Raw genomic sequence first — 14,785 nt, 5'->3', positions numbered from 1 at the left:
TATTTTCAATTAGTTTATTTTTGTCTCTTTTATGTGCCTAAAATTAAATAATATATATTATTATTATCTTATATTTAACTCTCAAGCTCTGATATACGGCTGCAAGATCTGGGCTCTAACAGATACCCTAGAAAGTAAAATCGAGAGATTTGAACTGAAAGTTCTCTGTACAATACAAGAGCGACCTATGACCTGAGCCTTAGTACATGAAGGAGAAAAACTAACGGTGAACTGCTTTCAGAGACTGGTCAGTCCATATCTTATGATATGAAGGCAAGGAGGTTAAGATGGGCGGGACATGTGGCTCGGAGCAATCCATCAGGACGCCTTTACACAACAATGAATGGCATAATTGTAGGCATGAGACTACGTGGGAGGGCAAAAACCAGATGGATAGACAGAATCAACAAAGACCAATACTGGCAGGCGTGGAGTAGGCTGGTTCGGGCGGCCAAAGATCTACAGAGCCAAAAGAAAAGAAAACATTAACTCTCGGAGCTACAGTTTCAAATAATCTGTACTGATATATAAAACTCTAGATTTTTTTGTTTTACACACTAATTTCAGAAACTAGCAATTTGATTCGAAACAAGCACATAATACTGAAGTGGTATTATTAAGACCTCATTAGTATTTTTGCATTTCTTACTTATTTTATTAATCCTAGTATGTACATTCCATCTTGTTGGCGAGAATAAATGGTAAAATGGTTATAAAATATGGATTTTAGAAATATTTAGAAAGAAAATAAACGTAATTCATTATTCCATCTCGCCAGCACAATTCTTATCCTCAATGGTTTCCCATACCATTCTTCATAATTTTTTAGACCCTTTTCAGTCTGAGTTTTTAGAAATAAGATTGACGGGTCTTTCAATCTTCTCGTAATTACTGGTTCAACTAATATTTTAATTAGAGTCAGCACAAACAGAAACAAATTTTTGTAAGTAAAGGTGAATATTTTCCTACAGGATAATGCATTGATTGCAGCTATATCGATCCAGTTTATAAACGAAACTATTGTGTATCTGCTGGTGTGTCTCTTGCAAGTATATTCGCTGACCGTTTTGTCGAGTGTGTCAACTGCTCCCTTTGTGGATTTTAACAGTATATTGTTACACATCACCCTTGCATTCATTCTATACTTCGCAAGTTTGGATTTCATGTATCCAAGCCCTATGTTGGCATACATTTCAGTTTCGTCGACAGGAAACCATTCCTGTTTTTCCTTTATCTCTCAAATTGGATTTTTTCATTTTTACAAGCGGTATTACAATGGTTAATGAGAATAGTTTTTGGTTCTATACCATCACTCTGCCGCCCATACGATTTCTGCTTTAAAATATCTCGAGACTTTTATTCAAATTTCTAGGAGAATAATCAGAAATTGAAGAGGAAACAATTGGGTTTGGGTCGTTAGTGAGTTTATCATAAAAGGATTGATTTCTGATTCAATAAAAATCGGCAACATATGGAACGTTGAGGTCATAGTATAAATGCTTTTATTTGTGATAAATTAAGGAGCATTGAGGATTTTCAGAAAGATTTTGGATTGCAAAGATTGTATATGAGAAGAATTCGATAGTTTATTAGTGTTCTAAAGCCCAACTATTTAAGTCCATATAGGCTTTATTATAGTGATATTTTTTTAATTATTTATTTTTTTTAATAGAAACTTAGACCGCTTTGTCTAACAAGTGTTTTAATAGTCGGAATTGAAGAGGAGTTACCTGTTTTTTTTTTATAGAATTTTATAAGGATTTCAAGTTAGTCGTTAGAAAGGACCGGGACCGGGAAAAGAGGTGTATTATTAAAGAATGAAAATTTAAGCTAAATACCATTACGAAAAACAGTCTACTTACTACAATTACCATTATTATAGCATTTAACCCGTTTTAGAGGTTGTTGGATTTCAAGTAAAAATTTTAGGAACATGGCTTATTTTTGATAACAATTAACTGAAAAACGTGCCTAATGTGAATTCGAGAAAATCTGGGAACAAGTTGCTTAAAAGCGGGACGCCTAGTCACGTTAATTATGCCTGGAAACGGGTTCTTTCGGGCGCGTAAGTTTAATTAATTATGGCGGCTAAAGAAGGTTCATTGTTGAACTTGAAACACAAAATCGGAGTTGGTAATTATTTAGGGTAGAACGATTTGTGTATTTTGTGAATGAGTAATGAGTACCGATCGAGCTCTATATCTTTACAACTACTATACCAGAGCATCATTTAAAGTACGGTAAATTTGCTAAAATGTGAGCCCAAATAGTTCAATAGTTCTCGAGATATAGCTTTTTAAAAAGCAACATTTCACAAAAATGTTGTACAGAACATACTGAAAGATTAGTAGTTAGTTAATTTATTTTGAGAAATCTATATCTCCTGATCTATATGACTTATAGATGTCTATTAGCCCTCAAATTGTAGCTAGTTTAATGGGCTATAAGTAATTTATGACGTGTATCTTCTTAGGAGTAGTAGTTTTCATGATATTTGATAAAATAAATCGATTTATTGTTGTTCGGACAAATTTTCATTTGCCAAATTTATATTCCTATGTGAATATCATAAAAACTACTACTCCTACGAAGATAAGCGTCATAAACTACTTTATAGTAAGTTGAATTTCCTTAATTTTGAGTGTTGGGAGACATATGTGCGTTTTATGGTTCTAGAGATATATTTTTTCAAAAATCAAAAATTTTATACAAACAACTAGAAATTAACAGTTTGTGAATTTATTTTGTCAAATATCATAAAAAGTACAACTACTACAAAGATAGATAAACTATTTTATAGTAAATTTGAGTGCTGACAGACGTCTGTACGTCCTATGGTTTCTGAAATAAAGTTTTTCATAAATCAAACTTATTGTCGGAACAACTGTAATTAAATTTATTTTAGGAAATATCATGAAAACTATTATTCCTACGAAGGTAAAGGTCATAAACTACTTTTTGTGCGTCAAACTAGCTTTAATTTGAGTGCTAATAGACATCTATACGTCACATAGTTGCTGAGATATAGATTTCTCAAAATAAATTAACTAATTACTTATCTTTCAATACATTTTTAAGAAATGCTACCTTTTGCAAAGCTATATCTTGGGAACTATTCGACTTAAATAGCTCTATTAGGGCTAATATAGAAGCAAATTTACTATTCTTTAAATGATTTTAGATTCTCCTTTAGATTTTCTTGTGTTGTTGTTAGTTTTTAATATATAAAGGTCCGATTAAAAATTATGGTTTTTCATTCCCTGCCATTTTATTAGCTGCCATTTTTTATTTTCCCCACCTATAATTGGCAGACTCATCAGTTTTGACTAGTAACTATACCTAGTTTTCATTATAGTAATAAAAAATTGGGGTGAAATAACTACCTTTTTTCTTCCCGTCTCTTGTACTATAAGGAGGGAGTTGGGGCATTTTCCCAGCACATGGGCTGGTGTTTCAGGCCCTGGGTCTGTTGTTTCCTAACTTCCTTTTCTGGTTTTCCTGGCTGGTGATTCCCAGCACATGGTCTGGTGTTTCAGACCTCTACCGCATTTGCGACAGAGGATAAAATAAAATAAAATGTTATTCGGTTAAATAAAATCAAAGAAGTTTCTTTTAAAATGAATCACTTTGTTTTTAAATCGATTAAATTACTATAATACTTGATTGGAATGATGTCACAGACTTACTTGATACGAACTAATTCATACGCTTCATTTTTCTTTCTCGATGTGATTAGCCTTCCGACCTTCGGATTGGTCGTCAACAACCTACAACTTTATCCTTTCATCTTTGAATGCTGTTTAAAGATTTGACGTCAATACTTCAATTAATTATTGGAAAAATGACTTCATAATAGGATACCTGTTCCGCGTAACCTACGGCAACCGAAAACTTGAATGTGGCCCCTCCACACCATAATACATTATGGCATATAATAGCCTACAGGATATACTAGCGCCCATGTGGCCAACAGTCAAAACTCACCTTCTCTAGCGCTCTCTGTGGAAAGTGAAGCAACCGAGACTAATGAGAGATACCCATCTTGTCTTCATCCAGAAGCAGTCCATCTTTTCTTTTTGTGCACTCATCAATAATATCTACCATGAGTGAGTAGATTTACTAGAGTAGTTCCCAGCAGCAGTGGGGAGAGAGGCATAAAAATGCAGAGGGAAGAAGGAAGCATGAAGTAAGTCCACCTGGCAATAATTGACATCCACCACCACATAATAATCATCATCAACCACCTCATGATCTACAATTCCATAGCCCAGCCAATCAAAATTTACTAACCATCTAAATATAAATGTTTTCTTTCGGTCACCCACACCACTTATACAATAGCATTTTATTGTTCATTCAATCATGTTTCATTTTTCAATTATACAGTCCAATCAAACACAACCAGCCAACCAAAAGTGAAGTATGTCTGTCATTAAGGTGAAGGCATGCTTCATACAATACCATATATCTGGCCTAGGGAAAAGTAGATCTTCAAGTGTCTCTGACATACCTTTGTCCAAATGTTGACTTTATAAATGGTGAACATATGATTGGAACAGTTTTTAGTTTGAATTGAACTATAATTAAGAAGATGATCTTTATACAAATATTATTTGTAATTTATTAGTTAAACTGATAGTTACTGTCAACTATCAAAATGTACTTATAAACGATTCACTCAAATAGTTCCATTTAATTGTTCTTCAAGGATTAAATCCTTGCTTTATTATAATTATTTATTAAGGTTCGCATTGTAATTAAATTTGATTTGCCCTAATTGAGCTGCCCAGTTAGCATCCTAGATAAAAGAGACATTTAGCCAAGCGGAAACCATTTGCCGCTAGCGTTGTGTAACTTGCTCTATTTAAGATGGAGAGAGTGTTGTGTTGCAGAGGTGAAGGGCGCCCGGGGAGGGGTTTATCTCTCTCGCTCGTTTCGATCTAGAAGGCTGCTTCTAGGGGTCGCTGTTCAATAGATAGCACGGCTATCTTGATAAATTACTTTAAGGGTTATAACTCAGCATATTTTGTATAAATTTTGACAACTATCGATTTTTTAGCATTTTTACATTGGATTATTATATTTGAAGCTCTCAAAGTCTTTCAAAATAATAATTTTCAATACAAGGGTCATACATTCTTCAATGTAACAATTTATAGGAAAATTAAAAACCTTTTAAAACTCGGATCTATTTTTTTGTCCATCTTCAAACCCAATTCCTCTTGTCAGAACACTCTTTAAGTTTTTGATATATTCAAATTACACATTGACGTCATATTCATTAATTAATACTTTGGGTAGTATTTTATGTTGTTTATTGTATTTCCTTACTGCACTGCGCTTGTGTAAAAAAGAAAAGATAAATCGAGTTTTAACTGTTTTTAAATTTCCCATAAGTTATTATACAGTCAAAGTTATTATAAATTGAGTCAGCTAAGTAATAGTATGATGAAAAATTATAATATAATTAGTGGTATGACATGAATTCTTGTTTTAGATATCAGATTTGATGATATATTTGTGAATGCTTTAGTAAGGAATGACAAAATGTACTAAACTTATTTTCCCACATTTTACTTACCTGATATTCAAGTACTTTCATCAATTAATAACATAATGATGAATCATATAATGCAAACGGCCATGATATTATGACCTCAATTGATCTTCGAACTATTAGTCTAAAATAGGAATACGTGTCATATCTCTAATTTTCGTATATTGTTGAACATTATTGGCTGAATCAGTTTATAATAACCTTGACATTTACAGCTAAGAAGATATTAATGCGCTGTAAAATTGCTAGTAAATTGTGGGGAGAAAATTATTGAGATCAGTGAAGAACACAAATAAGTGAAAACGTATTTATTGGTGCCAACGTTTCGCCTAGAACCTCAGCCCTTCATCAGGGCTATGAACAAGAACAAGATAATAACCATAATGATTAAATGTCTATAGAGAATAACAAGAAACATAAGATAATATATATGTAAGTATTTTAATTCTCCGCAAAGACTCCCAGGGAGAGGAAACTTTAAGATAGTTAAATCGAGTAATATTCAAAAAGCGCCTGAAATTGAAAAAAAGGCGTGAAACCCTCCACCCCTGCCCTCCATGGTAGCCTTACTTATCTGACTTTTCAAACGGACAATTATAGCGGGTAGCTTGGTTGATTTACGATATGTCACGATCTCACAAGAGGAGATGATAACACAAAAAGAAAAGGCAATCCTTCCCCGCCGGACCCGCCCCGCTTAGACCCCCTGAGAGCGACGGCCCTTTATCACTTTGGAAAAATGATCTTAAATCGGGAAGATGAAATTTTAAGGTAGTTAAATCGAACAATATTCAAAAAGCCTCTGAAATTAAAAAACGGCGTGAAAATGCCTAGTGTAATATAAGAATATTGAAACTGTATATAATAATATAAAGAAGATATATTATTAGAATTATTAAAGTTAAGAATGAAATAATATGACAACATTATTTAAATTATAATTTCCTATTTTAATGTTTATTTATTTAGTTGATTTTCATATTTATATTATTCTATCTTTCATTTTAATTTTAATATTATACTATATGCCCTTTATATTATTATATATACATTTCCAATATTCTTATAATATTACACTATGTATTGTACTTTTGTACCTATATTATCATTATAGTTTTTATCTTGTTTTTGTTCACACCCTTGATGAAGGCTTAAAATCCTGGGCGAAAGGTTAGAACTAATAAATAGGTATTTACTTATTTATCTTCTTCACCCCCAATCATCATCTCATATATCAACTCATCATTATGCTAGTAAATTGAATTATTGAAATTTTAACTTAATTAATATAAAAAAATGCATTTGAAAGTTTAATTTTCGAATATTTTCTTCCATATTATCATAGTGATTGCCTCATTAAAATATAACTTTAACTTTTACAGTTTATAACATAATAATATTAGTTATTTCATTCTACTCAGTTTTAAGAATTACATAATAATAAAATAGTTTGCTTATTTTATTATATTTACAAAGTCATAAAATGTTGGATAAATATCTCTAAAATACTATTGGTTGCATTTGTATTATAATGAAGTATGTAGGTATATATTTTTCGATCATTTTGAAAGTTTATTAAAAAAATATTTGTTTTTCTTATTTCTTGTCTCCATGTTGCAGGTATAGTTGGTATCGGGGAAAAAGGGTGGTGGAATTAAAAACAAGATGGTAGATTTCTTTTTCTTTATTTTTTTTCCCTGACCTTCCAGCTTGGTAGACTCTTTCCTAATTGCCTTAGTAATGACCTACGATGTGGGTCGGAACACAGTGAGAATAAAGTAGAACATAATGAAATGTTTTATTCACTCCCATCGGCCCTTTACTGACATATCCTTTTTTTTGTGACTTATATTAATTTTTTTTTTCTTTTTTCTAGGGCGACTCCTACAGCTTTGTGAGTACATTTTATTACTATATTTTTCTCTTACTATAAAATCAATAGATTTAATTATGAAATATCTATAATGTAATTAAAGGAAGGGAAAGTGTAAAATAATATTGAACAATTAGAGGAACTATATGACTTATGTAATTCCTGTTGTTTGCGAAAGTGTCATATTTTGCCGTAGAGGTTGCCTGCAGGTCTCTCGTCACAGAGGAGTGGGGGTAGGGAATTTCCCGGGGCTCGGTATTCCAGCCTGGTAAGGGCTGGAGAACATGTATTTCCAGAAAGTTGGATAAATAAATATATTCCAACAAACTTGTTTTTTCTCTATATGTATTTAAAATAATCTTCTTTTATGAATCTGATTTATATATTATAAATTATCATAAATTAATTCTAATCGATTATTTGTATCATAAATTTATCCTATCATCATAAATTACCGCGTACATCTTCATCAAGTATACGTCATCGTATTCATTATCAATAATTATCTTGAGCTATTATAATAAACATTAATTATCACTTCCGCGATTCCTTTAATTACGGCATCTATTTATCTATAAATGATTTAAAACGTCAATGACCAAATAATGTCACTCATTATTTCGGCAATTCTTAGATTTTTTCGCATAAATTAAAACAATTTATAATTTATAAATATGTTATATTTCTCTGTTATCGCTGTAAGTGTTTTTTGCTTGGTTCAGATCTTAAGGTAGAGCTCTGAAATTATCTTTAGCGAGGGGATTAAAAAAAACAATACATAAAGCTCTTAATTAGAAAAAAATCTACGGAAATCGTTAAAATTGTTCCGTGTCGAGTGGGAATTAAATCTGAATATTTTAAGTTTTTATTAATTTGCAGTTAATTTATTTTTTTTTTAACATAAGGGAGCGCCTCTCTCGGTATCTTCGAATGAAAATTTAATGGTAATATTAAATTTAGATTCGAGTATTATCACAAATAATTATTATTAAAATATGTGAGGGAAAGATAGTTGGGGTGTGGTCAGTGAAGGGCACAAATAAGTAATTATAATTATACTCAAATAAATACTTATATATGATAAAATAATAAAAATCTGTAGTACCACAAAATCCATGAAGGGCCAGGGGTTCATTCATTACTCCATAACGACGTACTGTTACTAGACCAACGGGTATGCAAGGAGGTGATTTGGTCAGAATCACGCTCCACCGCCAGATTTTTACCCAATTAAGGCTACCCACTTCATGAGGCTAGGTGGACTCCAGGAGGGCTCCGCGGATGAAAACGCTAAGCATATTTTATTTAAATGCGATTTTTACTTTTTGCGAATTTTACTTATGCTTTGCAGATTACAATACAAGCATCTATCTATTATATAAAAAGGTTATTAGTGCTCATCCGGATCCGCATATTATTATTATAAACTTGAACAGCCCTGGTTAAGCTCTATAAAGTAGGATGAAACGTCGGAAAATAATTAGTTGATTGACTACACTCCTAATCTTCTTCATAATTTGTAAAAAACTTATTTATTAGTGCCAACAATTCTGCCAGAATTTCAGGCCTTCATCAGAACAAAAAACAAGATAGATTCTTAGCCCCGATGAAAAATAAAGAGAAAATAAAATATAACTCTATAAAATAAAAAAAAAATTATTTTTAATAATATAAAATATATAATAGAAGGAGATCCCCAGTATTTTGTCTTGGTGACAGCTGCTTACTTTCAAAAATATTTTCCTATTATCAGTATAGAAGTTGAGAATGTTTTATTGCTCATTCCTCTTCGTTTGATCATTATTAAGATATATTGCTTATTTTCATTAGTCTTACTTTTTTTTATTATTTTCAAAATTATTTTATAATTCTGAATTCGCTGAGGATATTTTCGGATTCCTTGTTATGGGTTGTGGACTTTAAAACAGAATAGGTCAGAGTCTATTTCTGGTGAAAGCTACAACATAACGGATGACATAACTCCTATAGATGCTTTAAAATTCCTTCACTCAGTATTATGAATTGGATGGTAAAATTTTAAATACCACTCTCTCTCTCTCTCTCTCTCTCTCTCTCTCTCTCTCTCTCTCCCCTCTCTCCCTCTCTAAAAAAAATTTACCTGATCTATTATTGGTCTTTATTTCTTATTTTTGTTTTAAAATCGTATTTAATATTTATATCCTTTTAAAAAGTTGGAGAAAAACTTTTAAATATCGGATTTTAAAATTTTTAATCACAAACAATATTTACTTTTTCAAAAGTAGTTGCAAGAATCTTAAATATTTCGGGAATAGGTACTTCAAGATAAGAGTGATTTTCTGAAGAAGGGGAATTTGTATGTACCTGGTAGAAATCTTGAGAACTCTATGGTCAGGAGTCATTGGATTTTTTAAATAATTTACTGTTTAAATAATTTAGTGCGGGTAATTTATATTTGTTAAGGACTATATGAACATTGTCTGTATTATGCTAGTATCCATTGCAGCTTTCAGATTGCAAAACTTAATTCTTGGCTTCAAAATATACAAGAGGTAATAATTTACTGGAGTGATATTAATGAAGTAAAAATAATCATAATTTGATGTATTGCAGCCACGTATTGCTAAGAAATTATGTTTATGTATGAGCTTCAAGAACTTTATGTCCAAAAAAATATATTCTCCCTGTTGTTGAATGAAAAAAGCTCTCACTAACAAACGTTTAATTTTATGGTATCATTTTTTCCCGTCAGCGCTCATGTCTTAAAATTATCCTTTCTTCATTATGAGAACTGGTTTACAAACCAGCACTGAAGTGTAGTTATACATTTTATTAACGGCGGTCCCATGTTTTTCTTATTAAAGTTTAGTTTAGTTTTCCCTTCTATTAGAATTTCATTTTCCTCCAGGGGATGGTTTCTGAGACTTCTCTGCTAGGCATTTTAAATACCAATTATGTGACTTCAATGTCTAACTTGTGTGCTACATGCGTCTAATGAGGTCCGTCCTGTGGAAGTATTATCTACTGTTAGTGTTTCTTTATATCATGAGTAGATTTTTTACCAGTACGTGATATAATTCATAAATTTATGTTTTTAGGTTTTTTTTTCGGTTGGGTTTCCAACAGTTTGGTTTTCCAGTTTGCTGCATGCAGCTCTTTCGCATATTTGTCAATTCTGCCTATACATCTGGTTTTTGGCCTCTCACGTGGTCTCTTGCCAACTATACTGGCATTATTGTTGTGTAAAGGCGTCCTGATTGATTGCTTCGAGCCACATGTCCCGCCTATTGTGACCTCCTTGCCTCATGTCGTGCATAACATGAGGTATTAAGGGTATTCACGATCTTTAGTTTAACATGTTAAATGGAGAAATATTTCCTTCTTTTACCATGTTAAACCAATATAACATATAAGGTGGTTGAGAGTCTGTTAAATGTAGAATGACTTCAAGCAACCGACCAACTGAGCTAGTCACCATTCTGTTGTAGTAACAAGCAATGTAGTATTATACATATACTTGCTCGTAGTTTGTGTTTTGATTGTGTTAGTATTGTTTTGGATGTTTTTAAAACTAATAAAGCAATGTGTGACAATAATAATAATGTAATGACAGTTGTTTCTCTTCCTCACAAGTTAGAAGATGAACAAGACACTCAGTTGTCAAACTTTCACAACTTCTACTTTTCACTCAATTTAGGCATGTTGTATTTAATTACTTCAATCAAAACTTAGAAGTTAACAATAACATGGAGTTTGGAAGGAAACGTTATAAAACAATTTGCTCGTAAAATCCACTCGGATCTCTTGTGCATTTAACATTTAACACGAATTTAAATAGGGCCGCTCAAAACCCTACACTTATAACATTTAACATAGTAAAACATTTTATATTTAACACATCATGAGTACCCCTATTGCTAGACCAGTCCCTCCAAGCTGATTATTTTTTATTTTATTTAATTACACTGTTTATTTAATTAGGGATATATTTATATTAGTTAAAAGATTTAATTTTAGACTTAAAAAGTTACAAATATGCTTTATATCCATCCTTATTCTGTTGTCAAGGAACATATTCACATTTCTTTGAAGACTTCGATTTTTGAACACATCATTGAAAATTATCGTTTACCTGAAAATCAACTCTAATCCTGATTGTACTTACAACTAATCTTGTATAAAATTCAACAGATCTTTTAGGAAATCTTGAACATTTGGAGTGATTATGTGAAAGGTAAAATTAAATAAGAATTACATAATTTAAGTTTTCAGACAATTAAAACGAAGCAATAATAAATAAAAAAGTAGTTAAAAAAGAAATATAAAAATAAAGGACTAAAAGAGGGATAAAAGGGGAATACGAATAAAAATAAAGAATAAAGGAAAAAAATGAACAAAATAAGAGACACTTACCTTACTGAATGCAGGTAAGCACAAGAGTGAAGGTGAAGGCAAGCAGAATGGGTAGTGGGGGGATTGGCGGTTAAACAGATATGAAATAATTTTAAAGTAAAATATTAGGCAATTTAAAAAACATAAAAATAGGCAGATATCAAATGGTAATATACACAATAAGGAGGCGAAATTATTTTAAAATAAATATAGATAACATATAAAAACAAATAAAATTAATAGAATAGATAAAATAAATATACTATAGTGAAGAAAACAAGCCCTGCAAAACGTTGGCTCACATTACATAGTTTTATTAATATTTGGGTTTTTTCTTTGACCGCATTCGGACCATTTATTATGGTGAAAAAACGATCTTCCAAAAGTGTATATACTTAATATACACCGCATCATTATGAAGTATGAAGAAGATGGTAGGGAGTGTGGTAAAAAGAAAACAAAAAATAGTTAACAAGTTCTGACGTTTCGCCCCACTTCGTTGAACTTCATGAGGTCTAAAATATGCAAAAACAACAAAAAATATTTCGACATAGTTGGATAATTTTTTATATACACTTAGTTTTGTAAAATTTGATTATGAGGGAAACACTGTTTTGTAATGTACCCAACGGTCTCATAGCATCACACTCACTCTCCTTTTTGTTGCCCATTGTAGTGTATGTTTTTGAGTTGTATCATTCAATTAAAATATATTTGTTATTAACTAAAATATGTTGTCAATTTCTTCCAGGAATAAGTGAAATGGTATACATACATCTAGTCCGTTCCACGAACCGAGAGAAATCGGTTAAACAACTAAACACTACCGTGGATTGTGTGGGATTATATCTTTGAAGGGGCTTAGCTTTCAAGTGCGGTTGAGCCTCTTTCACGCCTAGCAGAGGATTGTATAGCCACACCCTCTCAGCTCCTTTCACGTGAAATTTCTGATTAGTCGAATTCTCCCTATTGTATAAAATAAATAGTGTATATTATATATTTATATATAATATATATTAATAATTCAGGAGAAAAAGTCTACTTGACCCATGTCCCAAGTTTTGTGTTTTTTTTTCTGAATAACATGCCTTTTCTTCATAAAAAATCCATATCTCCTAAGTTGTTGATTCTAGAGCTAAATTAAAACAACCTTAGGAAATCTCATTAAATTTGCTTAATGAATACATAGTGATACTCAGTATATTATACACAAACTTTTAATATTGGAAGGGACGAAACGTTGGTTAACAATAAATAGTTTTCTTATGCTATTTGATACCTTTATTGACCCCAACCCGGACTATCTTCCTACAAACAACTTTTAATATGTTTGCAGTGATTGACATTTAAAAAAAAAATACAGATAGCATCTACAATTAAAGCAGTTTGGCGTATTCCATTTCTTTGTTAAAAATGTTTAAAGTAGATAGCAAATTTTAAATATAGTTACAATGATCGGCATTTTAATTAAAATTTAATTTATTGTGGACATAAATTTTCTACAGTTTCGCCAAAGGTTAATGTTCATTAAGCAAAATCAAATTTAATGAGCTTTCCAATGCTTGATTTTATTTTGCTGTAGGAACAATAACTTAGGGGATATGCCTATTTTTATGAAGAAAAGACGTGTTATTCAGAAAAAAAAACACAAAAACTGAGATTCTATCTTATGTTTGAGAATCGGACATGAGTCAGGTGAAGTAAAGTTTTATTGTATATGAGGTGTAGAATCACCACTCGGAGTTGTCGACTTTATCCTTTTACACCCTTTATATGTACATAAAATAATAGCATTCGTCGTCTAGTGTCCATTCAATGTGTTCTCAGTATTTCATCTACTTCTATCTTTCCTTTTGGCTTTCATGTTCTATTTTTGTTTAGATTTACCATTTCCTTCATGTATTATTCCACTTTATATGTATTTCTATCTTATATATATCTTCTGTATCTTAAGAAACATTAAGATTTAAGGATGTGTTTGATATAGGGGTGGAGAAAGAGTAGCCGACATATTTCTTCACGACGGACTCTTGGAATAGATATATACTTATCGGAGAGGTTTGTCGGGGGGTGCGGTCAGCAAAGAACATAAATAAACAAAACTATATTTATTTATTTTATGCTGACGTTTCGACCTGAGTTTCATGGCGTAGAAGTTAGGCCTGCAACCGTGCGTGCAAGGTAGGTCTGTCAGTTGCAGGCCTAACTTCTACGCCATAACCCCTGATGAAGACCTGAAACTCAGGTCGAAACGTCGGCATAAAATAAATGAATATGGTTTTGTTTATTTATGTTGTTCTTTGCTGACTGGACCCCCCGACAAACTTCTCCAATCATTAATCTACGGTCAACACCTCATTATCTATACTTATCATTCTAGCTTTAATAGTTGGTGAACCTGTAGAGTAAGACCGTTTTAGCTGAGCAAGTTGAGGTGTCATTTAGCAACCTGAATCCGCAGCGGGACCAATTCGCTTCTCAGGTACCCTGTAGGTAATCCTTTTGGACTATTTCTAAACTTTGGACTGTTGTAATAGAACAAAACTTCAAATTCCGGCTATAATATGTTGGTAACCCGTAAAAATAAAAAAAATTAACCTGTAGAATACCTCGTCCTGCCTCCGCTAGTTGGAGTCAGAGATGGGCAAAATTTAGCTATAGTTGGAACTAATAGCTAAAATTGCCATGGATACCATCCTTATCATGAATGAATCATTGATGAATATATATCGTTTCCATGACAATTTAAGCTATTAGTTTCATCCATAGCTAATTTTTGCCCAACTGTAGTAGGAGTACACTGTAACGTTATACTAAATTATCAAACGATTAGTGGAGATCTTTTGAACTTTTATCTCCTTTACGCTTGTAGCGGATTGTGATAGTTAATAAATCAATCTGACAGAGAACTGAGCCGTGATATTTAGTGAACCATAACATTACATGTTGTTGAAATATGCGGGTTATCTTGAATAAATCGGTTT

The 14,785-nt window shown here is 31.8% G+C and overlaps 1 protein-coding gene across 5 annotated transcripts in view; it reads left to right on the top strand.

The window, feature by feature from the left end:
- The window catches only part of Ctr1A (Copper transporter 1A), a 157,112-nt gene that overhangs the window by 66,319 nt on the left and 76,008 nt on the right, over positions 1–14,785 (top strand). For 3 of the 5 annotated variants that reach the window (XM_014417168.3, XM_014417164.3, XM_014417166.3), the window contains one exon: positions 7,434–7,451. The exons of the other annotated variants lie outside the window; for them this stretch is intronic. Coding sequence is in view for 2 of the 3 variants with exons in the window: in XM_014417164.3 (XP_014272650.1) it covers positions 7,434–7,451 (18 nt within the window). In the remaining variant the exon portion in view is untranslated. The remainder of the gene's footprint in view (positions 1–7,433; positions 7,452–14,785) is intronic. 5 annotated transcript variants of the gene reach the window in all.

This window comes from Halyomorpha halys, unplaced genomic scaffold, assembly GCF_000696795.3.
Source record: "Halyomorpha halys isolate HHAL.00 unplaced genomic scaffold, Hhal_1.1 Scaffold147.1, whole genome shotgun sequence".
NCBI classification, from domain to species: Eukaryota; Metazoa; Arthropoda; class Insecta; order Hemiptera; family Pentatomidae; genus Halyomorpha; species Halyomorpha halys.
This window is presented reverse-complemented; position numbering and strand designations above follow the sequence as displayed.